General features: G+C 40.5%; 1 protein-coding gene across 1 annotated transcript in view; it reads right to left on the reverse strand.

Moving 5' to 3' along the window:
- LOC127631406 (gamma-aminobutyric acid type B receptor subunit 1-like) overlaps positions 1–25,234 on the reverse strand; it is a 67,180-nt gene that overhangs the window by 14,980 nt on the left and 26,966 nt on the right. Inside the window, exons 11-18 of the mRNA XM_052109519.1 lie at positions 23,087–23,152; positions 22,700–22,891; positions 22,104–22,349; positions 21,741–21,804; positions 20,739–20,816; positions 12,949–13,099; positions 10,096–10,228; positions 9,819–9,935 (exon numbers count right to left, since the gene is read on the reverse strand). Coding sequence (XP_051965479.1) covers positions 9,819–9,935; positions 10,096–10,228; positions 12,949–13,099; positions 20,739–20,816; positions 21,741–21,804; positions 22,104–22,349; positions 22,700–22,891; positions 23,087–23,152 — 1,047 coding nt within the window. The remainder of the gene's footprint in view (positions 1–9,818; positions 9,936–10,095; positions 10,229–12,948; positions 13,100–20,738; positions 20,817–21,740; positions 21,805–22,103; positions 22,350–22,699; positions 22,892–23,086; positions 23,153–25,234) is intronic.

Raw genomic sequence — 25,234 nt, forward strand, 5'->3', positions numbered from 1 at the left:
AAATTTTGTATTGCGTATAGCGAAGAAGACAAAGCACACAGTCCATGCAGAGTTGCAAGAGGACAAGCATAAACCGATCATCACATGTTGATTGTTGCCAATTATATTTTGTGTTGCACATAAACACCTTTACCAACGTTCTTAGCTAATTATCTGATGTGCGCATGCCTGTTAACATCTGACATCATAACACGATTCCCTATCGAGAGGTCTCTCCTATTGCGTAAGTAGCTTACGCTATGGGAAAACTCAGTTTCTCGAGAAATATTGAAGTCTTTATGTAAAACGCATTGCAGCTGCACAGCAGACAGCAATGAGCCAGGCAGCTCGGTCATTGGCTGTGCTGCAGCAACTTGCTCGAACCAATGACGGGGCGACTCTGAACACGCGACCAATGGTAGCGCTACGCCTGCAGCGCTCAGAGCCCGCCAAGATAGGCGTGGCTTAGGGCTATATATTAGGCGCCCCTTCATGAGAGTTCTTTAGATTTAATCTCCTTCAGCAAAGACCTTCTCTTCGCTGGATTCTCCGGATTGGAGCCCGCCGTCGAAAAGCCTACAGCAGGACCGCTAAGAGGACGCCGGCATCTTCAGCCGCCTTCGAAGCCTTCTGCTACGCCATCCGGCGCATAACGCTATATCCTTTACTGCAAGCGCTCGCCCCTGCGACGCTTTTGATTAGTAAAAGAGCAATTTTTTCAAGGCGTTGTTGCAAATGCCTTCAGCCTGCACCTCGTGCAGAGGCCCTCTTCCTGATGGGGATTGTCACATCATTTGCACTCGCTGCCTGGGACCGGACCACGAATGTGACTCCCTGGGCCTCGGCGAGCTGCGCGCTCGCTTTGCCGCTTTCGCCGCAATCGAGCCTGCTTCCACCGTGCTGCCGCCCCCTCCGTTCGAGCCGCGCAAGAAAAAGCGCCGCTCACAGAGGCTGCCAGAGCACGTAGACTTCAGTGACGTCACGCCGGCCCAGTCCCCGCGTGCTTCACCGCTGCCTGAGATCTCCCCGCCGCCAGTCCATTTTATGAAGACGGACCAGCACCCCTCCAGCAGAGCGGTGGGTCTCGTCTCGTTTGGCATGTCAGGGGACGACGATGAAAAGGATGACAGCCTCTCTATTGACGCTGCATCCGACGACTGGCCGGGCTCGAGTTTCGACCCCGCGCCATCGACATCAGCGGACAAGAGCACGGGCACCAGCATGGACTCTGAGATCGTCCGCATCCTGTCCAAAGCCATAGAAGACATCGGGCTCGACTGGTCTTCTCCGGAAGAACCCGCCCGCAGCCGGCTGGACGAGTGGTTCCTGCAGGGGCGCCGGCAGGCCCCTCGACAGAGACCCTCTCCTTTCTTCCCCGAAGTGCACGACGAACTCACAAAGTCGTGGAACGCCCCGCACTCTGCTCACCGCCGGCCAAGCTGCGTCAGCGCTTCATTCAATGGCGGTTTTACAAGTTTACAGGCCAAACTTCTCCGCACCATGGACGAGTCTGGACCTGAACCTGAAGCTTTCAAGGACCTGCGCAGCGCCACTGACGTAGCCCTGCGAGCCACGAAGGCCACCGCCCAATCCATCGGACGGGCCATGGCTAATTTGACTGTCCTTGAGTGCCATCTGTGGCTGACGCTAACGGAGATGAAGGACGCGGATAAGGCGCCATTCCTTGACGCGCCTATCGCTCCAAGCGGCCTGTTCGGATCAGCGGTAAAAGAATTTGCTGAACGCTTCACTGAGGCCCGGAAGGATTCGCAAGCTATGCGTCACTTCCTGCCCAAGCGCTCCAGCTCGTCTCACCAGAGACCGCCTCAGCAGCAGCAGCGAGCCAGGGTGGCCCCTCCCGTCTCCCAAAAGCCGAAGAGCAGACCTGAAACGGACGCTCGACACCGCTCGCGTTCCGCTGGCCGAAGAAAGCCACCTGAGCAACGAGGTCCTCGGCCCAAGATCGTGCTGAACTCGGAGCCTCGTAAGTCTTCCTAGCAATAGGAAGAAAAAGAGAGAGTACGTGTCTCGCAAAGGCTGGACCACTCTCTCTAAAACATGTAAAACATTACCCAGTCCCCTTACAGGCGGTTGGAAATGTCTGTACAGCAGTCAATGGGCCAGTCACAGAACTCGCTCACCTGCAATCAAACACCGTTTTAACGGCGACACACAGAAATCACGAAAAGTGTCATTTTCTGCCTGTGTCACTAATGGTTCACATGTCCACACTAAAGTGCGCATTCCCACATACCAATACTGTCCAAACAGTGCCATATACTTCCCCAGCTCAGGCTGGACGTCCAATAAATGTAGATCGTGTGCCTATTGTCATGTATGCACCACTACACACAAGCACTGTTCCCACAGTTATAAACACTTCCCCAGTAAAAGCGGGAAATACTATAAAGGTAGCGCGTGTGCCTGCTGTCCTGCATGCACCCCTACACACAAACACTGTATGCATAGCCAAAAACCCCGCCATGAAGCGAAGACTTTATGAAAGTGGTGCGCGTGCCTACTACAGTATATGCACCCCCACCCATAAGTGCTGCCCATACAGTTTCAAACAGTTCTCTGTCTCATGCCGCAAACATCACAGATGCGATGCGTGAGCCAAGAGACGCCCCGCTAAAAGCGGGAAGCTTTATGAATGTGGCGCGCGTGCCTAGTATGATGTATGCACCCCCACCTGAAAACTCTGTTCATACAGTTTCAAGCATTTCTCCGACTCATGCTGCAAGCATTTCGGAGATAGCGCGCGTGCCTGTACTCTCATACGCACCTCTGCACTCGGCACTCAATACGGCTGCTCAGCGCGCACCTGCGCCTCTGAGAGCTGTAAACTCAGTGTTAGCACAAGGCAATTTGCCGGTGGGGCCCATACGTCACAGCGACATGCCCCCAGCCAGCATTCAGCCCATATCTGTGCGAGCAAAAGCCTGGGAAAAAATCCCCGACATGCCGAAATGGGTTTTGAACATAATAAAACACGGTTACTCACTTCAATTCGCCAGAGACCACCCCGCTTTTCAGCGGTGGTCGAGACGAAAGTGAGGAAAGATGTGTCACATATTCTACGCACCGAGGTGCTCAAACTGACAGAGAAGGGCTTATAGAAACTGTTCCTCCCTCTATGAGCGAGGCGGGTTTTACAGCCGCTATTTTCTCGTCCCGAAAAGGACGGTGGCCTCCGCCCCATCCTAGATCTCAGACATCTGAACAAAGCTTTAATGATTCGCTCGTTCAGAATGTTAACAACCAAACATATCCTCGCGCAAGTTCAGCCCGGGATTGGTTTCTATCAGTGGATTTGAAAGACGCTTACTTTCACATTCGATAGCGCTCATCACAGGCCTTTTCTGAGATTCGCTCGAGGGACAGTCATACCAGTACACAGTACTACCATTCGGCCTATCATTGGCCCCCGTACATTCACTGAAATGTATGGACGCGGCACTTTCCCCTGAGACAGCGGGAGTGCGAATACTGAATTACCTCGACGATTGGCTAATCATAGCACAATCAGAGGGTCAGTTAACGATGCACAGATCTTGGATTATCAGCCATCTAGAATGCCTGGGTCTGAGAATCAATTTTGCAAAGAGCGTGCTATCCCCCAGCCAGAATATCTCTTTTCTGGGAATAGTGCTAGACTCAGTTCAGATGACAGCGCGCCTCTCATCAGAGCGCGCGCTCTCTATTCGACGCCTTGCAACATCATTCAGAACGGACGCACACGCCCCCGTCAAACGATTTCAAAGAATGCTCGGTCTCATGGCCTCGGCATCAGCGGTACTCCAGCTAGGATTGTTGCACATGCGTCCTCTCCAGTGCTGGCTCAAGAGCCGTGTCCCCACTCACGTGTGGCGCTCGGGCCACTTTTTGATCAGAGCGTATCACGGCTGTATAAAAGCCCTGACGCCCTGGAAAGCCGTCAACTGGTATCAAACCGGCGTGAGTCTGGGCGTAAATACGCGGAGAAAAATTATCACGACAGATGCCTCCAAAATAGGATGGGGGGCCCTTTACGAGGGCAGGCCTGTATCCGGCTTTTGGTCAAACCCGGAAAAGCGCCTACATATAAACTGTCTGGAAATGAAAGCGGTCGCCTTGGCTCTCAGAGCCCTGCTTCCGTACCTGAAAACGAACACGTCCTGGTCCGAACGGACAACATGACGGTAGTTTCGTATATAAATCGCCAGGGTGGACTCAGGTCGAGCTCCCTGCACTCTATGGCCAGGGAGCTCATCTTATGGTCACAACACCACCTGTGCTCGCTGAGAGCAGCGCATGTGCCAGGCGCCCTGAACCAGGGAGCAGACATGCTGTCCAGAGACAAGGTTCTCCCAGGAGAATGGTCTCTCCACCCCCTGACGGTTCACTGGTTATGGCAAAACTTTGGCGAGGCAGAGGTCGACCTCTTTGCCTCCAGGGAAAATGCGCAATGCCCCCTTTTCTTCTCAAAGAGCACGGACGTGCTCACCCAAGTCTGGCCGAGCCGCCCCTTTTATGCTTTTCCCCCGATCACGATGCTACCTCAGGTCATCAGTCGGATCAGGGAAGTGAGATGTGCAGTGCTCCTGTTAGCCCCACCAGGGCACAACCAAACGTGGTTTCCAGAACTGATGCAGATGATGCAATCTGCCCCATGGCCGATTCCGTTGAGGCTAGACCTCCTCAGGCAGGCCAACGGGATGATTTTTCATCCCCGCCCCGATCTGTGGGCCCTCCATGCATGGCCCCTCAACGGGTTCCCGAGAACCTCCCCAGTGGAGTTTTGAGAACCATCACTGAGGCGCGAGCACCCTCTACAAGGCGCTTATATGCCCAAAAGTGGAAAGTGTTCAGTGACTGGTGTGATACCAAGAGCTTGAACCCCAAATCGTGCGAGATACCAAGTGTACTCGCCTTTTTGCAAGAGCTGCTGGAGGTGGGCCGCACACCCTCCACGCTCAAAGTCTATGTGGCTGCCATAGCGGCGCCACACAATCCTGATAAAGGACGTTCATTAGGGAAAAACGACCTAATCATTCGTTTCCTAAGAGGCTTAGGAGGATGAACCCTCCTCGCCCCCTTGGTGCCGATCTGGGACCTGGCCACGGTCCTGGACGCACTCAAGAGTGCCCCGCTCGAACCTCTCTGAACCATGCACCTTGAACAGCTCTCGCCAAAACTGCGCTCTTGCTGGCTCGCCTCAGTCAAGAGAGTGGGCTGACCTACACGCTGTCATCAAGCGCTGCTTGCCTGGAATTTGGACCTAACGACTGCAGAGTTGTCCTTAGGCCAAAGCACGGGTATATTCCTAAAGTGCTCTCCACACCCTTCAGAGCACAGGTGATATCTCTGGCAGCGCTACTGTCCCCAGCAGACGAAAGCGACGCTAATTTACTCTGCCCGGTCAGGGCGCTCAGAGTATATTTGGAACGTTCTGCCCTGTTCAGACAGACGGAACAATTATTCGTATGCTTTGGCGGCCGCACTAAAGGTCTCGCAGTCTCAAAGCAAAGAATATCACGCTGGATAGTGGATTCTATAGCGCCTTCAATGCCCCTTAGGCATCAGAGCTCACTCTACAAGGAGCATGGCCTCCTCGTGGGCTTGGTCGAGTGGGATACCCATTGAAGATATTTGTGCGGCGGCGGGCTGGGCCTCGCCTTCGACATTTATCAGGTTTTATAACCTACAGGTCCCCTCATTGCACAACATTCTATCAGCCTGACTGTAGAATGGACTGGAGTATGTATATGCTGAGCATTATCTCCTCCCTTATAAGGTCCGTCTCTGACCGACTTAGAGGATTTTTTATGCATATCAGTACATAGAAAGATGCATTCCAACATTCTATCAGCCTGACTGTAGAATGGACTGGAGAATGTATATGCTGAGCATTATATCCTCCCTTATAAGGTCCGTCTCTGACTGACTTAGAGGATTTTTTATGCATATCAGTACATAGAAAAAATGCATTCCAACATTCTAGTAGCCTGACTGTAGAATGGACTGGAGTATGTATATGCTGAGCATTATCTCCTCCCTTACAAGGTCCGTCTCTGACTGACTTAAAGGATTTTTTATGCATATCAGTACATAGAAAACTCAGTACATAAGATATGTGCTTGTGTTTGTACTATGAGCGCCCCACCATGGACCACCTTGGAAGGGCGCTCTATACTATCCCATTATGTAGCTCGCCGTTGGCCGGCTCGTGGAATAATCAATTTGCTTTAAGGCTCAGGCGTCTGGCTCCGGCTTTATAGAGCGAAGTCAGCATGCACGGCGTTTTACATGGTGTTCCCATAGCGTAAGCTACTTACGCAATAGGAGAGACCTCTCGATAGGGAACGACTCGGTTACTAACGTAACCTCGGTTCCCTGAGAGGAGGGAACGAGTATTGCGTAAGCTGCCATGCTAGTGCTTGGTCAGTTCGCTTCAGTCGATTGAACCTAAAGAACTCTCATGAAGGGGCGCCTAATATATAGCCCTAAGCCACGCCTATCTTGGCGGGCTCTGAGCTCGCGAGCGTGAAGCGTGCGCCCATTGGTCGCGTGTTCAGAGTCGCCCCGTCATTGGTTCGAGCAAGTTGCTGCAGCACAGCCAATGACCGAGCTGCCTCGCTCATTGCTGTCTGCTGTGCAGCTGCAATACGTTTTACATAAAGACTTCAATATTTCTCGAGAAACGGAGTTTTCCCATAGCGTAAGCTACTTACGCAATACTCGTTCCCTCCTCTCAGGGAACCGAGGTTACGTGAGTAACCGAGTCGTTATTTAGGATGACGTGTAACCGCAATATATGGAATAAGCTGATTATTGGTAGTTATCAGTGATTTTGGTGTGCATAAACGCACTCACTGATCATTTTGATCTTCCCTGACACTTGCAATTTGCCCCACGATCACATCCAGAGATCAAAAATGCTGCTTTGTTCAGTTACTACACACACAACAACAAATACAGCATCAATGATGTTGATGCGCATTATTAAAACCTAAACAAAAATGGGGCTAAACTTGACCTTCAGCAGAAGAGAAGATTATCAGAAAAAAACAAATACAATTTTGGTCTGGTGTTTTTTTCTTAAAAAAAAAAAGAATTGTCACTATAAGCTCAACAGTTTAAACAAAACTGTACAACACGAGTCGCATACATTTTTTCTACATTTGTTTTCCATGGAAGAAATAACAGCATTCGGTTAAGGAACAACATGAAAGTGAGTAAAAAAGGACAAAACCTCCTTTTTGGGTCGAATTATCCCTATCACTTCAAGGTTCTGTTCTAAATAACACGTTTATATTCCCGTAAAGGTAAAAGACGTAATTGCTCTGACACCATCACTGTTACTTGTTTACTCCATTGCATAGTGGGTAACAGTAAGGCAGAATATCAATCATCAGCAAACATGATGAAAGTCACGTGTTACAAATGTGAAGTTATTTTCAGTTTTATTCCATCTATTAATATGTGGCCGCGAGCTCCCTCCAGGCCATTAGACTGGGAAAATGGGATAGAATTGAGCTTTGCACTCCACTTTCTCTCTCTCTCTCTCTCTCTCTCTCTCAATAACTGGCAAGGCTTGAAATGACCCGAGCGCCCACGGTTTCCACCACATTCTGCCTGAGTAACAAACTTTCTTCAAGTGCTGTTGAATTACTTAGGCAAATTGCCCCATTACGGACATCGGGAGAGTTGAAAGTCATCCCAAACGCAAAGCACTTGAATAATAAAGCCCCCCGAAGGTCAGATTTCTGTTGGAAGAGGTTTAATGCTCATCCATATTCATAGATATTACATAGTTGGGGTAATCTGGTCATGGTTTGATGAGGTCTTAGGGTTTCTCTAATACTGTGTCTTGTTGCTTTAAGACATGGAATCTGAGCGAACAAGTGTCACGATGCTAGTAGTGAGCCTGTACGATGTGTGTGTGTGTGTGTGTGTGTGTGTGTGTGTGTGTAGTAGTGAAATGGAGAGAACTTCTCAGAGCTACAATTTGAGAGAGAGAGAAAGAGAGAGAGAGGTAGTGTTACCATCATTGACAAAAGAAAAAGAAAAAAGAAGACTAACATAATTGGAAATACTGAAACTAAACTGAAATATAATTTAATTAATCCAAAACTAACTAAAATAGAAATGACCAAAAATGTATTGTGTTTTTTTTTAATACTTCATCTTGTTTAAAAACTGTTTAACATTTTTTTTATAATAATCTTTAACCTTTACAACTCGCATTCAGTTGAACTGAAATGGACAACACACACAGAATTTTTTTACACATTTACATTTTTTTTTAAAATTCAATCAAATTTAATTTTGTAATTTTGAACAAAATTAATTCTGGGATTGAATTTTTTCTTTTTTGATAAGGATTACTCAATTCATTTGATGGAATTTTGATATGAAATTGAAATACGTACATCGTAAAATAATTTTTGTGTGTAGATAGCGATTATACTAGATGATCCTGAGAAGCAGAATGGTGATACAAATATTTAAATAATGTTCATTAACACATTCACAATATAAAATACTAAAAGCAAAATAAAACTACCGGTAACTGTACTGAAAAACTAAAACTAAAAATACAGATTCTTTTTTAAATTCAGGGGCTGGTTGCATAAAACTGTTTTAGACTAGTCTTACTAGTTAGTCGTCTAAAATGTTGGTCTTAATTTTTTCAGTCAGTTGCGTAAAAACTTAGATCAGTCTAATTAAAGACCAAAATGTAAGACAGCACACCTCAGGCTAACTTGTTTACATTTTGCCATTGAAAATAACTGTCAGCTGAGCCAGTGGGGCCTGAAAGGGGATTGAGTTGAGACTTGGTTGAAGACTTTGACTTCAAAAATGGTAACAAAATGTTGTGTTTTTAATTATTTGGGTTAAATCACTAAATGTGCTCAATAAAATACATTTTGAAGCATTGTAGTCCTCTAATAAGCAAATATTCTCAGCGAATAAAAAATGTATTGAGCGTCCACTGTCGGCCATTTTTTTTAAGCTGTTCAGTGTCTTATTTTTCCCACAATGCAATGCAAATTAGACTGTCTTACTAAAGACAACTGTGAGCTTGTTTTATGCAACAGGCTTTCTATGGCGTCTTTAGCTAGTCAAACTAATTGTTAGATGCAGTCTTAAGTTAATGGCTATGTTTATGCAACCAGCCCCAGAACTATAGCAACCCTGGAAGGATCTGTGATATAAGACTCTTCTCTATTTCATGCTGAGAAACTTCATCTAATGATGTAGAGTCAGCAATGTGTGATTCTTTAAAATGCAGTAGATATGCAGCTCTGCCATTTTTACAGCTGCAGATCCTGAGATCATTACTGTCAACATCAAACGGAACTGCAAAATTGTTTTACATTCAGACAGGTTTCCTGAACACTCCCCACATCTTCCATTGGTTGGTCAAACATACCCCCACCCCCACCCCCACACAGAAACTGTGGGTTGCTGTGAAAGGATCGTCACGATGCCCATATGTTTTTACAGTGGAACAGAGCCACAGTGTTCACACATTTTGGGGGAATAAACCTCCCAATTATTTTATAGTTGGCTCTGCATACTATCTGGGATAGTATTTCCAAAAAAATTACACACATCACATTTAAACAAATGTATTTATTTTCTATCCATTACTTAAAGGCTTATGTCTGAAAAAATGAAAACTCTGTCATCATTAACTCTGCTGGTTTCATTTCTAACACGTGACTTTCTTTCTTCTGTCGATATTCTCCAGGTCTTCCGAAGCCAGACTGAAATGTAAGTTGTTATTCACTGAAAATTTTCCCCTCTTAATTGCTAATGCACACACGTTTACCCATTCCAAAGTAATTTACCTTCCTTTTCTCTTTCTTCTCAACTTTCTTGGTGAAGACAGTGTGAACCCACCAGATCTTGGTGAACATGCTGCCATAGGCTAAACTGAAGCCGAGACCTAGTAGCCACAGGCGAAACTGAGAGAACAAAAGAGAAAGAGAGTTCATTTGAAAGCTCATGTGCAAAGCAGTAATTGTATTGCTACAGTTACAACAGATCATCTAAAGTGCACAAATGTTATAGCTGAATGGGAGCAAAGGAAGAGAGAAAATGAGAGAAAACAGCAATAAACGCTACCTGGCAAACAATAGGGAATTGTGATCTATGGACATGAAGTCCATCGATGCCCAGGGGAAAGACAGCAGCCAACGACAGCACACAACCCACTGCAGTCATATTGTTCAGATAGGGCTGAGAGTTCTGAATGTACCTGTTCGTGGGGTTAGAGAGTTCAATTACAGAACCAATATAATGCCGTCTTAATAAAAAAGCTTTGGAACTTATTCTGCTTGGATGAAATAGTGTTTTGTTACAGGCTTGGGAGCATTTAAATGCGTTACATGACGGGAAAACAAATTGTCCTTCAACTTTCTGAAATAAAATGGTCCAATGTCTTATGAAAACATACACCGATCAGCCACAACATTAAAACCACATGCCTAATATTGTGTTGGTCCCCCTCATGCTGCCAAAACAGTGCCAACCCGCATCTCAGAATAGCATTTTCAGAATAGCATTTTGAGATGCTATTTTTCTCAGCACAATTGTACAGAGCGGTTATCTGAGTTACTGTAGACTTTGTCAGTTCGAACCATTCTGGCCATTCTCTGTTGACCTCTCTCATCAACAACTGGATGTTTTTGTTTTTCACACCATCAGAGTAAATTCTAGAGACTGTTTTGCATGCAAATCCCAGGAGATCAGCAGTTACAGAAATACCGAAACCAGCCCGTCTGGCACCAACAATCACGCCACGCTCCAAACCACTGAGATCACATTTTATCCCCATTCTGATGTTGATGTGAACATTTACTGAAGCTCCTGACCCGTATCTGCATGATTTTATGCACAGCTGCCACACGATTGGCTGCCAAAAACAAAAAACGTCCAGTGAGCGGCTGTTCTGCGAGTGGAAATGCCTTGTTGATGAGAGAGGTCAACAGAGAATGGCCAGACTGGTTCAAACTGATAAAGTCTACCGTAACTCAGATAACCGCTCTGTACAATTGTGGTTAGAAGAATAGTATTCCAGAATGCTATTCTAAGATGTGGGTTGGTGCTATTTTGGCGGCATGAGGGGGACCTACACAATATTAGGCAGGTGGTTTTAATGTTGTGGCTGATCGGTGTAAAGTCAAACGTTCAGAATTCAATATTTTCTCCCCAGTCTAAAAAGTTGAACCGTACACTGCAAAAAACAAATCCTTAAAGCTGCACTCCAGAAGATTTTAGGTTAAAAATGAACAAAATGCCATTATTGATAGAGTACATTAAAAACCATGTTCACAACAATGTCCTTACCTTACCCAGATTCACTAAGTTAAGCCTACAGAAATGATTTGTATTTTGAGTTGTCGGGTTGGATTTAGGAGCAAAATCGCAGGCTTATTACATCAAGTCTGTAAACAGAGTGAAGAAGTACCAGCTGTCACATGTTCCGGCAGGGGAAACTACACTGTTCAGTTAAATCAGTCACTGTCACACAGTTCAGGACAGCATCGTTGCAGTCTGGATGGATGTTTATCTGTTAACTGTTTGGTGAAGTTCTTACATGCTATTATACTAGGATTTGTTTTCTGGTTTCTACATTGCCCGGTGAAGTTACTGTGACATGTTTACTATGACTTCTGAATATTTTATAAAATTGCTGTAGTTTCCAATTTCCCTAAGAGTGTGTGCCATTGCTTTCTCATTTCTTTTGCCACATTCACAGAAATGCACAAAACCGTTTATTGTCCTTTTAGCAGATTGCCTGTTTACAGTTCTGATTCAAAGCCATAGGCACAAGTTACTTCAAGGTAGTTCCCCATGAAACGTATAATCATCTCAGGTTGTTTATATTGTACTGATCTTATAGCACAGTAATGTACATATTAAACCATCTATCTATTATAACCATCTATCTATTATAACTTTACTTTTAAAGAAATTATGAATTAAATGTATTATAGTAATTTTTATGTTGCATATTTCTGCATATTATTTTCATGTTTAATAAAGTATATTTCATCACCATCATTATTAAATCATTGTTTTATGTTTACAGCAGTGCATAGATGTTAATACCAAAATATAATGGTAACTGGTGGTGGTTGATGTAAAAGCGCTTTGAGTGCAGTGTCAGAAAAGCACTATAAGTGTCAAATTAATTAATTAAAAATATTTAAATGTGAGTTTTGTTTATCTTTATCAAAGCAAGTACTAAAATAATGACTCTGGCTCTGAATATGTCACTGTCATGATCACATATAGGCAACATCCAGGTAGGCTCAAACATTCGTCCGCGAAGAAGAGCATTGCCAAAACAACTCACGTAAAATGTTCTTCTGCAAATTGCTTGCAATTTTACATTTCAACCACAGATGCCAATAGAGAACACACATTCCTGTAGTGCAGCTTTAATTACAATTTTCATCTTGTTTTACAACAACAATATGTTCACATTCATAAAACAAAATAAAATTTCCTTTAGATGCAAAAATGTGTAATATTTTAAGACTTGATCTCAGAGAATATACATTGAATTAAGGCTATTTTTCTACCCTATTGACGATATCTAACAAAGCATGAGTTCTGTTTTTATTGTTTAAGTTGCTTAAATGTTTTATTCTCTATTTATCTATTTTATAAAAAATTATTATTTAATATTTATTTCATTAATGGTGCTACCCCTTTAAAGTGCAAAGATAAGCATATTCACAACCAACAGCTCTATATACTGTACTTGAATCTTAATAGAGGTGAGATGCCATAGTTAAACAATTTCAAATGGGCAGGAACTAACATCACTGCTTTCCTATGCCCTGACAATGCACTATACTGAACTAAAGATAATTATCATAACATTTAACTGTAAGATTTTATACTGTCACAACACAGTACTCAAGAGCAATTGCATGTGGAATCCTTTTTAAAACACAAGTTACTGACCTGACGCTGCTGTTGTATATGTTGAACGAAAGGCAAACTATGCCTAGAAGTATTCCCAGACCGGCGAAGACAGACACAGACACAAAGAGCTTCTGGGAAAGATAACGGAACTCCTCAATAACCTTGGTCTGGTCTGCTGGAGGGCCGAGGCCTGTCAAGAGGAGATAAATCGGTCAGGAAGTATCCAAAGAACCGAAAGAGACCTAAGGTGAAAATATGAATGTAGTCAGAGCAGAATGGCAGATCAGAGTGTAAAGATCACAGCGGAGATTGACTTTATAGTTTAAAAAAAAACTAAGAAATGATAGCTTGAAGAACAACAGAGAAGTATTTCAGCTCAGTTCTGAGAGTCATTAGCTACATACGTGCTGTCAGACCTCAGAACCACATGGCTAGGATAGAATACTAATGGACATTTTTTTGACAGTCAATATTAAATAAAATGAGGCTATACTGGGTTGGTTTGACACATCAAGTATCTGGTTTGAAAGTGTAGGGAGCTCACAATGCTCACAGATTTTTTTCACATTTTCTGCATTTATTATAGGAGAAAATCTTTAGAATTCTGTGGAGCAGATTTAATGAATGACTGGCGTTCTAATTCTCTGGAAAAAATGCTAAGCTTACAGTATGTTCAATTCAGAGGGTGCAGTATCCATATGGGGCTGCACGTTAGAAGAGAGAAGAAAAAAAATCCTGATTGCAAGAACTCCAATATTTATCGAAACAGCAATGTTTTGGTCACGCAACCTTCATCAGAAAATGCCTGCAAATATATGGAATGGAAATTTTGCTACTTTAGTAGAACACTAGAAAATCTCAAAAAAAAAATATTTCACACTTTATTTTTTAATTTTTTTATTTGTCTACTAACAATGTCCAACAGTGTATGTATATGTGCATGAGATTTGTAATTTATTCATTTTTTCTGAAAGTCATGAAAATTCCCACCACAGTGTAATTTCCACTGCATCTCAAATGATGTGTTGTTTAATAGAATTCCGTGGGGACTTCCAGCAAATAATGGAAATTAAATGTTTTATGTTTTTGAAATAAAATGGCTTACTTCTTTGTCTTGCTAAGGCTAATTTCATAGCTAACATTTTATGTATTCTAAATACACACACACACACAATTAAATATTTTCACATGTTTTTGGCAAAATTACAGCTTAACTGAAAATGTCCAACAAAAATCCCACTCACATGTGACATTTACATAGATTTTTCTTTGTTTTCTTCAAATATCACTCATCTCTTCATTTCATGCAAGCTCATCACTAATAATTTTGTCGACTTGGTTACCAAGAACACTAACCTTTAAATTAAAAATTCTTGGGGGCAGAATTGTTTGGTGTGCTGGAAATGATGCCACAACTTTGGGATAGCCATAATTACAAAATAAAATAAAATAATATAAATAATTTTTGCACAATACATATTAAAATGGGTTATGTTTATTGCACTCTTTGTTTAAGATTATAAACGTTTGAACCATGTAATAATTTGTAATTAACCAAAATACATGATGAAGTTTCAATGTGACCTTCATAAAACAACAATATTTTTTTTTTTAAATCTGTTTGTTTGGATAAAAATCAGTGTGCCCAGTGCTAAAAAAAACAAAACAAAAAAAAATAAATCTTTTTTTAAGAATTTACACCTCACTGCAAAAACAAAAATCATTTAATTTGTCCTGGCATTTTTTTTTTTTTTTTTTTATAAAATACGAGTCAAGACAAATTTACTTAATTCAAGATAAGTTCTCTGAAAACAAGTTTTAAATATCATATGGAATTTTCTTTGTCAATTAAATCAATCTTGTTTAAAGGATGTTTAGATAATTTTACTGGAAAACAAGACAAAAAAAAACTGACTAAGAAAAAAAATATATTTGCAATTTGCTGAACAATCTGAGCTGTTAATCACTATATTTATGACCAAAAACCGCTCAGCGGTTAAGGCTCTAGGATACTGACCAGAAGGTCAGGGGTTCAACCTTGCCCCGACCTTCTGGTCAGTAACCCAGTGCCTTAACCTACCTGCTCCTGTATCATGGCTGATCCTGCACTCTGAACCCAGCTTAGCTGGGATATGAAAAAAATTATTTCACTGTATATATGCAAAACAAAAATGAATGTATAATGTGTGACCATAATAAAGGCTTCTAGGCTTATGAATGACAGTGACTGAGCAGAATCAAATGCTTAGCAATAGTTACGTAGAAATCACTCCTGGCTAAACACTATCCATCTTTCAAACACTTGTCGTCATGCTTTTAAAAGAAGGGCGAAACTGAGCTGGTATGTCTGTCAAGGGTGGTCAGGTCATTATAGAGATCTGACTGTGAGGGACACATGTCCGTGTGAGACAGCTGACACTTGGGGTCATCAAAGTGACACGATGGGTTTGTTGATACTTTTCAGAATGTCAGAACAGTGATGGGTCAGGAGGGACGAAATGTGCTACTGCAATGTGGCAGCGATGCTTTGGAAAAACAAATGTGTGTGTGTGTGTGTGTGTGTGTGTGTGTGTGTGTGTGTGTGTGTGTGTGTGTGTGTGTGTGCATGTGTTGAAGTAAGAATGTTATAATGCTGTGTCCTGTCAGTTGGTGCATTCTCACTGTACATGTTCCTCCGTCCTTGATCAAAGGATCAGGACAGGGAGTTGCTATGGCGACCTGCCTTAACAACAGATTCCACAGCAATTTGGAGGAGAAAGTCATGCTCAAGTGGTTGTCAGGAGTTACCAAGAGACTGGTGAAAAGCAAGGGCATTGCCATATAGTTCGAACAGGCATAAGAACACGAGTTATGACCCGAGGTTATGTGATTTATTTGTTTTAAAGGTCACATTTTTATTCAAATTATTTAAAAACACACAGTTGCTTGAGAATTTCACCCGAAAATGTGATATTAATTCTAAACAAATCTCTCCACTGAGAACCCAAGGGTCCCCTGGAGGTTCTGGGTTATTTCAGAAGAACATCTGCTTCTTTTGCTATTATCAATGGGGGGAAATGGCAAGCAACGTCATTAGCCCTATGCTCTGGTTTTCTCCGTTGGGGAGAGAGGATGCAGTGACTAAATAGGTCATTTTCTGAAAATAGCCGTGATTGGCTGTGAAAAATTGTATTCACAACAGGGGGTAAAATGTTTTTAATATACAGACAAATCTACTGTATAAGCAAGTCATTCAGAAGTTCATTTTCACAAAAACTGTAAACCCTTTGTCTCTGTGGCATTATACATTTCATGTGTTTTTTAAGAGCTACTTACTTAGACTGCTCCAACAACATTACTCAACCAATGCCAGTAGTGGGTGAGATTATCTGATGGTTCAAACAACAGTAGATGAGGGGCGTATTAGGAAAGCTGTTTTGAAAACATTGCTTACTTTTGCAATTCCGTTCGGTGGTGCTAGTGTCACAGAAATTACATACTTCAGCTTTAAGTTTTACCATGAATACATTTTGGAAATGGCAAGTTTGAAAAGTACCTTCAGTCTACCTCAAATCTAATCTAGTGTATTCACCAGGCAAACCATGGTGCTAACAACGCCAAGGTCATATGTTAAATTCCGAAGCACCACATATACTATTTTATTAATCAATCATAGCTTACTGTGAATAGTGAATTTCTATGGCAACCGTAAATGAAAACTATTGTGTTTGAAAGATGCTGCATCCATGCAGGTGTCAGTGTAAGTCCAAGATGACATAAACAATCAATTACTGAATGGACCTTTAATTGGTCCTAAATTAGAAGTACAAAAAATAGCAAGCTTATGATTTAGTAATTAAACAATCAAACATTGAAAGGTACATTTCGGTTGAGCACTAATGTCTGAAGTATCTTTAGTAATCACAGACGTTTCCCATACTTTTTCTTGTAAAACTTGACTGCAGCATTGATCTTCACCTTGTAGCCATTCAAAAAACAAACCATAGTGAAGCGTGAGGTCATTCCTCTTCTAATGTAGGGCAGTGCTGCTTTATTATAGTCACGCTGACGGAATCCACTCAATTGGATCACAGCATGAGGAATTGATTAGAGCCTAAATCAAGAATGACTCATAGAAGAAGACGGGGCAAGTCCACCAAATGATTGGCTTACTATCTCATGGGTAAGATGATACAGGATTTTGGTGGTGGCAATTCTATTCCCATTTCTTGGCCGAAAACCAATTTGTAGGGTAATAGGGAAGGCACTGTTTGGTGATATGCTTTTGTAAATCTGTCTGGAATAGTGTTAAGGCATCCATTTAAGAAAAGTGTCAAGATGCGCTAGTGAACTTTAACAGATTCTAAGCTATTCTGGTGAGATAACATCACATCTAACATTATGACCTTGAATAAAGTGTTTCTTTGCTTTAATCACATTCAATTCTGTACCTCTATTCCACTCTGATATGTTTTCATTGTTGCCTCTCATCAACACTGGAACAGTTTTTCTTCCACCGAAAATTCAGCATTTTGAAAATGCTCTCCATTTCTGTATACTTTGGAAAAGCATGATGATAGGTAAACTGATTAGTGTGGGCATGGCCTTAGGATTGTTTGTTAGCCCTGTCATATTGCAAATAATAGAATTGGATCTGGTTGTTTGGACAGCAAAGTAAATATACTGTACATAAACATCCAGGTTTCCCAGTCATGCAAATATCAGGAATTTTAATATTGTGATTTCAAGGCCTAGGAATAGTCATGACATCTCTATAAAACAATTTAAAAAAAAAAATAATCATTATTCAATAAACAAAAGTGACGAAGTCATTTAATTCTGTTGGTCAAAATATGGAAACCCTGTACATTTGTTGCCATAGTAATGACTAAAGAGTCAGCATGACACCATAAGATATAACAAGAGCTAAAAGATAAATTTAGAAGTACCACGACTAATGGAACTGAATACAATGAGAGGTGCCACAGCTGTCAAATACCTCCATCTAGTGCATGTGTACATCAAAAATTAAAAGCAGTGCAGATGGATACAAAAGTGAGTTCAGTGTGAACAGTCACCAAGAGAGTAGCTGTAATTGTGGAAAAGAAGGATGGGAAAACAATGGAAGTTCATGTCCATTCATATCTCGGTGTGGTGCTGAACTCATGAGGTCATCAGACAGCATAAGCATCTGAGACTTTACTGTTTCGTTTACATGTTCATGCATACTGTAAGTTGTGTTTGGAACTGTTCACTCATTCAGACATTCACCATTCAATATACTGAATGCAAACAATGCGAGTAAATAAGTGTATTTTTTTGGGACGTCCTGATACCATTTTTTGAGAAAGAGTACGAGTACCGATACTTGATTTTAGGCACTTGCCAATACAGAGTCCGACACCCGTTTTTTTTTTTTTTTACTCCATTTCAAAAGTTTATTTACATTTTATCATCAAAATGGTGTTTAAATAAATAAATAAATTAAAACTTTAATCGAAATAAAAAATAACAGTTAATTTTCAACATCGTATTGTATTATTTTTTTATCAAACAGTACATCACAGCACAATCCAAAATACAACATTGGAGTTATATTTTGTCAAATAAAGTGCTGCATAACCGAGCATCACAGAATTTACGTACAGCTTAAGTATAACACAATCACTACTGATAGTAGTAGTATTACAGTGAATATTTCATAAATTCGCTGTAGTGATATATTTCTGTCATACTTTTTTCCTATAAATATAACTTTTATTTTGACTGAGCTTTTACTTTGAAGTGTTTCAGTGTTGTTTTGACCATGGAGCTCTGACGTTATGACGACAGCTTCTCACTCTGGAAAAGCCGTCACTGCATGACCCAAAGTGATTATTAAACCACAAAAGGCTGCTATTTAATTTAAAAAGTGTGTACTCTATATGAGCCTCATGCTACAATGCAAATTTGCATGTTGTTTACTGCAATCTGCTACAAAGAGAGTGTGCGATGCTCTTGACAGTGTTTTCCCTGTATTAGCAGAGGAGGAGTTTTTAAAGGTATGAGCAGCTGACGTCAGCACAACACTGACTCCACATATTCACAAGTGCTCACATATATTTATCTCATTAAATCACAGCTTTTGTGCTTAAATAATCTCACTAGGACATAAAGTGATTTTAATTTGTGGGCTGAATGTCATAATGACATTCATACATCAGAGGGTATTTTTAATTTTTGTGTGTATCTGAGCATTTATTGTGTATCATAAGCGTGGTATTGAGACATCCCTAGAATATATACACAGCTGTAGAGACTACTGTGCTTTGGATGTGATGTTACAGTCACGTCGTGTCCTGAATGAGGGAAAAAAACAACTTAAAAATCTGATCTGACAGATTAGACTCAAACGCATTTCCAAAAATCCAATTTAAAGGAGACTTATTGTGCCGGTTTTTACAAGATGTATTATAAGTCGCAGGTGTCCTCAGAATGGGTCTGTGAAATATCCCATGGATCATATATTATACCATGTTGTAAATGCCTCTTTTTGGGTGGAATCAAAAACATGCTGTTTTCGTGTGTCTCTTTAAATGCAAATGAGCTGCTGCACCCCGCCCCCGACATAGCACTGATCTTCATGAATACAATCAGAGACAATGGCAACTTTAGTGGAATAAGCTAACAAGCACATTCGAAAAGGCGTATGTGAACATTCACAAAATACAAAGTGTGATACTTACATCTTCAGGATATAAAGCTGGAACGCTAAAAGTTTGTACTGATCCATCCTTGAGAATCACATTTTTGGCAAATCCTGCTTTATATTGACACTCACTCAAAGCATACACAGATTTTTGTATGTTTTGGGGCACATTTCCTTCAAAAACAAAACTTGTCCACAGCGTCCTCAGTGGCTCTGATGCCATGTGTACATGAAGACTCTTAAGTTCATTTTTACAGCCAACAACAGAGCACTTACGACGCTTACAGCGCTGAGACATTATTTTTCTCACTGTACCTGCTCCAGCACGGACAAAAAATGGTGGACTGTGTGTAGATCACTCAGGGGAGGATCTATGATAATAGGGTGGAGTCTGTCACCAGTCCTGTATGAGGCCTGCTCTAACATGACGTCACTTTAGAGCAGAAACGAAAACCATTCATTTTGACACACTGATTATGAAATATAAGAAAGAGGAGTGGGTGGACTTTTAACATTGTAGAGTGGTTGTGTACACACACTGCCGACTCACATTTATGCACCAACACCATGTAAAAGTGCATTTTGCACAATAGGTCTCTTTAAATTGGATTTCAAACCACATGGATGTATTTTGGATCAGGTTTTTCAAAAGAGTAATTGTTTATATCTGATGTTCAGGCAACAAACAATTAAATGGATTTGAGCGGGATATGCCAACAAATCAGATTTTTTCTGCCTGTCTGCACAAAGCCTTTGTCAGAAGTCTGAATATTAAATAACTTTTTAAATTTGTACTCTTTCCTATGTTATACTTTTTCATTTGTCGAAGGGCATCGTCACACTTTTTCATTTTATTCGCACTGCACCGTCCACTGCTTTCATCAATACCAGTCTGTCAATCAAGAAATTCGATGAATTGCAGAAAGGTCAATGCCGCTGTGAACTGCACCACTCCACTCCCTGGAGCCAGTATGGCCTTCGGCGGCAGAAAGGACAGCTAATTGTTAGAGATATATTAAAAGCGGGACAGGGCTTTGTCAAGCTAACAGAAATCAATCTTGCTAAGCCTCAATCATGGCGGGCGGAGTGCCGCTGTGAAAGGTGACGGGAGAGGAATGGACTGAGCTGTCTGGTTGAGATGAGACGGACAGGTTTCTCTTACCGATCCATTTGTCGTTTCCATACCAGGAAAGGTTGCCTTTTGTGCTGTCATAGTATCCAATCTTCTTGTAGCTGCCACCTGAGGAAAAAAAAAGTAAGATTTGAAATGAAAAAGGACCAAAGTCTGAGAGAAAAGGAAAGTGAAACAACGATGATCATTTCACACTCTGACATCTTTCTCATGACTCAGATAAACATCATACTTCTGTCTAGTATGTGAAATATACACTACCAGTCAAATGTTTTGATAGACTTGACAAAATTTATGTTGAGTTTAAAAATATATTGATCTAAAGCAGGGGTGCACACACTTTTTTACGTGATGATCTACTTTTAAATGACCAACTCAATACGATCTACCAACTAAAAAAACACAGTTTTGTTTAAAAAAAAAAATAATAAATGCTTGTTGGGACTACTGCATGTATCCCTAAATGGAATTCATCTTCTAATTAATTAAAAATATATATAATAATGTTCAATGTTGATATCATTCCATTTTAACTCTAAACCCAAAACACCTACAGCACAATATAAACAATATCCAGGGCATTTATCTTATTCTGATGACTTGCACTGAATTGAATCAGACAGTTTTGTATAATCCGGGCATTAGCTGCTGGAAGGCGTGAACATAGTTGTCATGGCAACTGAATAAACAAAAATCTCCCCTGGTCAAAATGTACTGGTTAAGTGCAAGTCAGACAGAAACTAAAATATGGAAAAACATTATATTTATTTGTATTAAAATTTAACGAAATACATTCAAATTTTGTGCGATCTACCAGCATTGCCTTTGCGATCGACTGGTAGATCGCAATCAACGTATTGGGCACCCCTGATCTAAAGGCTTATGCTAAAATGCTTAAAATTTGTTTTGTAGACAAAAATTAATTTTTTCCATCATATATGGTTATCAGCTGATGGTTTTTGATGGTATTTGTAAAAGGTTAAAAAATACACACACACAAAAATATTTTTTTGCTTTTAACATAATATCTACCTTGCAGTTGCTCAATAAGAGTCCAGGCCATACGGGAACCCTGAGCATCAAACACGACATGACCCTACAAGACATTCAGTGATGCAAGAATCCCTGTTTATAAAATATACAGTACATACCACAATATCATCAAAATACATAAAACAAAAATAAAGAAAGGAAAAATCTTTGGGAAATGGAGGCTGACTCATCCTGTTATCATGCAAGTTTAAACTCAGATTCATTGTTTGCATCATGAAAATAGGAACATTTGAGACTGATGAATTTTCCAGGGCTGGAAAATGAACATGTGGAGTATTTTATCTCATTATTATTTCACAGCTTTTTCTCTTTCGATGCTTTGAAAGTTAATTGCCAACTCACAGAGACTCCTTCAAACGAGCTTGTGTTGAGGGCTCGGTATATCTCAGCAGTGATTTCCTTGTTGTTATAGTTGAAGTCCTCCAATGCCCAGCCTTTGGCCCTCAAAGGGGCCACGGTTTTATTTAAGGCCAATGCGAGGGCCCAGACAGCATCATATGCCAGTGGAGCCTCCTGAAAGCCACCAGTTTCTTCTGGGTTCTTCCCCCCGAGACGTGACATCAACTGGGCCTGGAACTCTTGGGATGTCTGTGTGTGATTTTGAAGGATTAATGACCCCATTATGACGTTGGTCACAATAATTTGATTTAAAATAGGTAAGAAAGCTTTAAAGGGATGTTCAGTTCTAATTAAAATATAAAGTTAAACAATAATTGTTATTGTCGTTGCTATCTGGAAGATGCTAATTAGCCCAAGTCAAAAATAATCCCCAATACTGCACAAAATCACTCCATTTCTTAATTAATACTTCCATCCTGCTATGTCTGAAGTTCTTATTGACAGTTTAATAGGCCACATGATTTTTACATACAAAAGCATTCACTTTAGTCATTAGTCATTCTCTGAAATATTCTAAAAGCTCAATATGATTCACTCACCAGGTTGGAGGCGCCGCGGACAGTCTCCGGGTTTAGCATGACAATTTCAGTGGTGACGTGTCCTTCCACGGCTTCCGTCATGTTCTCCACTGTGCAGTTGATAGCGGGATCCTTGATCTTATACCAGTTGTCTGCGTACCAGCCGATGAGGAACCAAACGTACTTCTTACCATAGAGCTTCTCTTTGAAAACCTGCCAAAGATGACACCATGTTTGGAAGATCTGCGCTTAAGTAATAATCATATTCAAATATTAATCTTAGTTAAGCCCCAGTGAGTTAACTGAAGCTTAGCAGAGGAGTCGAACTGAATTGTGTTGAATTGATTCTGAATACAATGACAGCTCAGATCTACTGTACACACAAGAGGAACCACAATTGTTACTTGCCTCGCAAAACACCTTCCTGGCTTCCGTCTCGTAAAACAGGCCGACGATGATCCTTGCATCTTGTCGCTGGAAAGATATCAGAGACAACAAAGACTTTTTTTCGACCTTTAGGACTGTACATATTGTCATTTTGTAAAAGATTAAATCTTTGGACAGTATGACCTTATATACCTGTCACTTGAAATACTTGAAATCTGATCTGACCATTCCGACTGAAGCTTTTAATGGATTTCATACAACATACGAATAAGGTTTGAGGAAAATCGGATTTCATATCTTTTGTTTTTTTTTCTTTTCTATTAAGTGGATTGGAGTAAGATATTCCCAAAAAATTGATTTAGCTGAATGTCTGAAAAAAAATCCATGACAGAAATGTCAGACAATTGGCAATAAACAGCAAGTTTTTGAGATTTGATTGAATTTTCTGGACTGGACATTTCACTTTACCACTATGACATAACACTAGTTACACTTTGCAAGCGATTTTCTTAAAATAATAATAAATATATAAATATCCTGCCTTAACAACTTAAGAGAGCGTTAAGAGATTAATATTCTAATATAATATAATACAATATAATTTATATATGTATATTATATTATATAATTAGCATCTGTAATTTAACTTCAGTTTATATGGAAAAATGATTTTAGATTTGGTAAGTTTGATTCACTTCAACAAATCAGTATTGGTATATTTCATAATATATGTTTACATTTGTTTAAGTAAAATATTTGTATATAAATATTGGTGTTTGTTAATATTGCTGCATATAAATTACAATGATTAAATATTATGGAGTGAATATTTGGAGGAGTAAATAGCTCCTGCCACACAGCTATTTGTACTTCAATAGTTTGTTGGAAATACAGAACTTGAAGACAAACTGTATCCTCAAGTGCCGCTCCAGAAATGTAGTGTGTAATAGAGTAGATGTGCTTTTGTCATCCAGATGACCTGGGTTCAATTACGCCTTTTGTCCCACTTTTTCCTCATCCTGTCTCCTGTCTGAACTCTTAAACGTTCCTTTTATACTCCTTATACTAACACGTAAAATTAATAAAGATTGATTTCTCGCAGTGATTTGGTGACAGTTAAATTCACCATGTTTTTACTATAGTAATATTGTAGTAACCATGTTTTTTGGTGGAAGCCATAGTTTTATTGCAAATAATAAAGGTATTACTAGAGTAATGTGGTGTTAATAAAGTAACCATACTTAATTTTGTGTTACTATGATTTCACTACAAAATACCTTGGTGATACAATGGTTACTTAAGTTAATTTTTGTAAGGAAAGATTTGGGGTAGGAGTTGGTGTAGGGTGTCTGTGGGACTCTAAATAAATACACTGCAATGATGCCCCTGTAATGTATGTTAGCATCTTGATACGTTTGGATGCTTAGCGTCTAGTGCAAATAGCCTCAGACTAAATATTGTTCTTTCATATTATGTACGTTAAGCAAAACACAGCATGGACAACATGCCTTGATTGCTTTTAACTAGGTTTGTATTAAACATTTTGCTGATTGGTTGAAATTATTTTCCTTAATTAAATATCAATTTGAATTGAATTTGAATCAACAGGCTGAAAAGTATTGAGATTTAATTTCTAGCCCAGCCCGAGTCCTATTTATGCAGTGCAATTGTTCAATATAAAAGGATGCCTAACTATCACTGACGTGCGGTCTGGGTAGGCAAACTAGGCACTGCCTACCCTGCCAAAATTCAAAAATAAAATGTTTATTAAATAATAAACTTGTATTTGTATTTTTACTTTTTATTCTTGTGATTTATATATGCAATATGTGTGTTATTCCAATTGTTTAGACGTTATGATGACAAATGTAGCAGTTACGCATAATCAACTAAAAACATATGGTAGAATAAGCAGTGCTTTTACGGTCCATTCATTGCAGGCGACAAGCGGAAAACCCATGTTGCGCATGCGCACTTCGATCCTGTATTCTTTAACATGTACGGCAAAAAGCACAAATCTGCTGTGCCTTTTGGCGTAAATATGTTATGCCCGTAATCATCTCCGTTACATTATCAGACATGGACCAATTAAAATCGAGATATTCCTGGACATTTGCGTAGCTAACGTCATTACACCACAGCTAGCGTACATGCCTAATCCCCGCAAAA

This window comes from Xyrauchen texanus, chromosome 38, assembly GCF_025860055.1.
Source record: "Xyrauchen texanus isolate HMW12.3.18 chromosome 38, RBS_HiC_50CHRs, whole genome shotgun sequence".
Lineage (NCBI taxonomy): Eukaryota > Metazoa > Chordata > Actinopteri > Cypriniformes > Catostomidae > Xyrauchen > Xyrauchen texanus.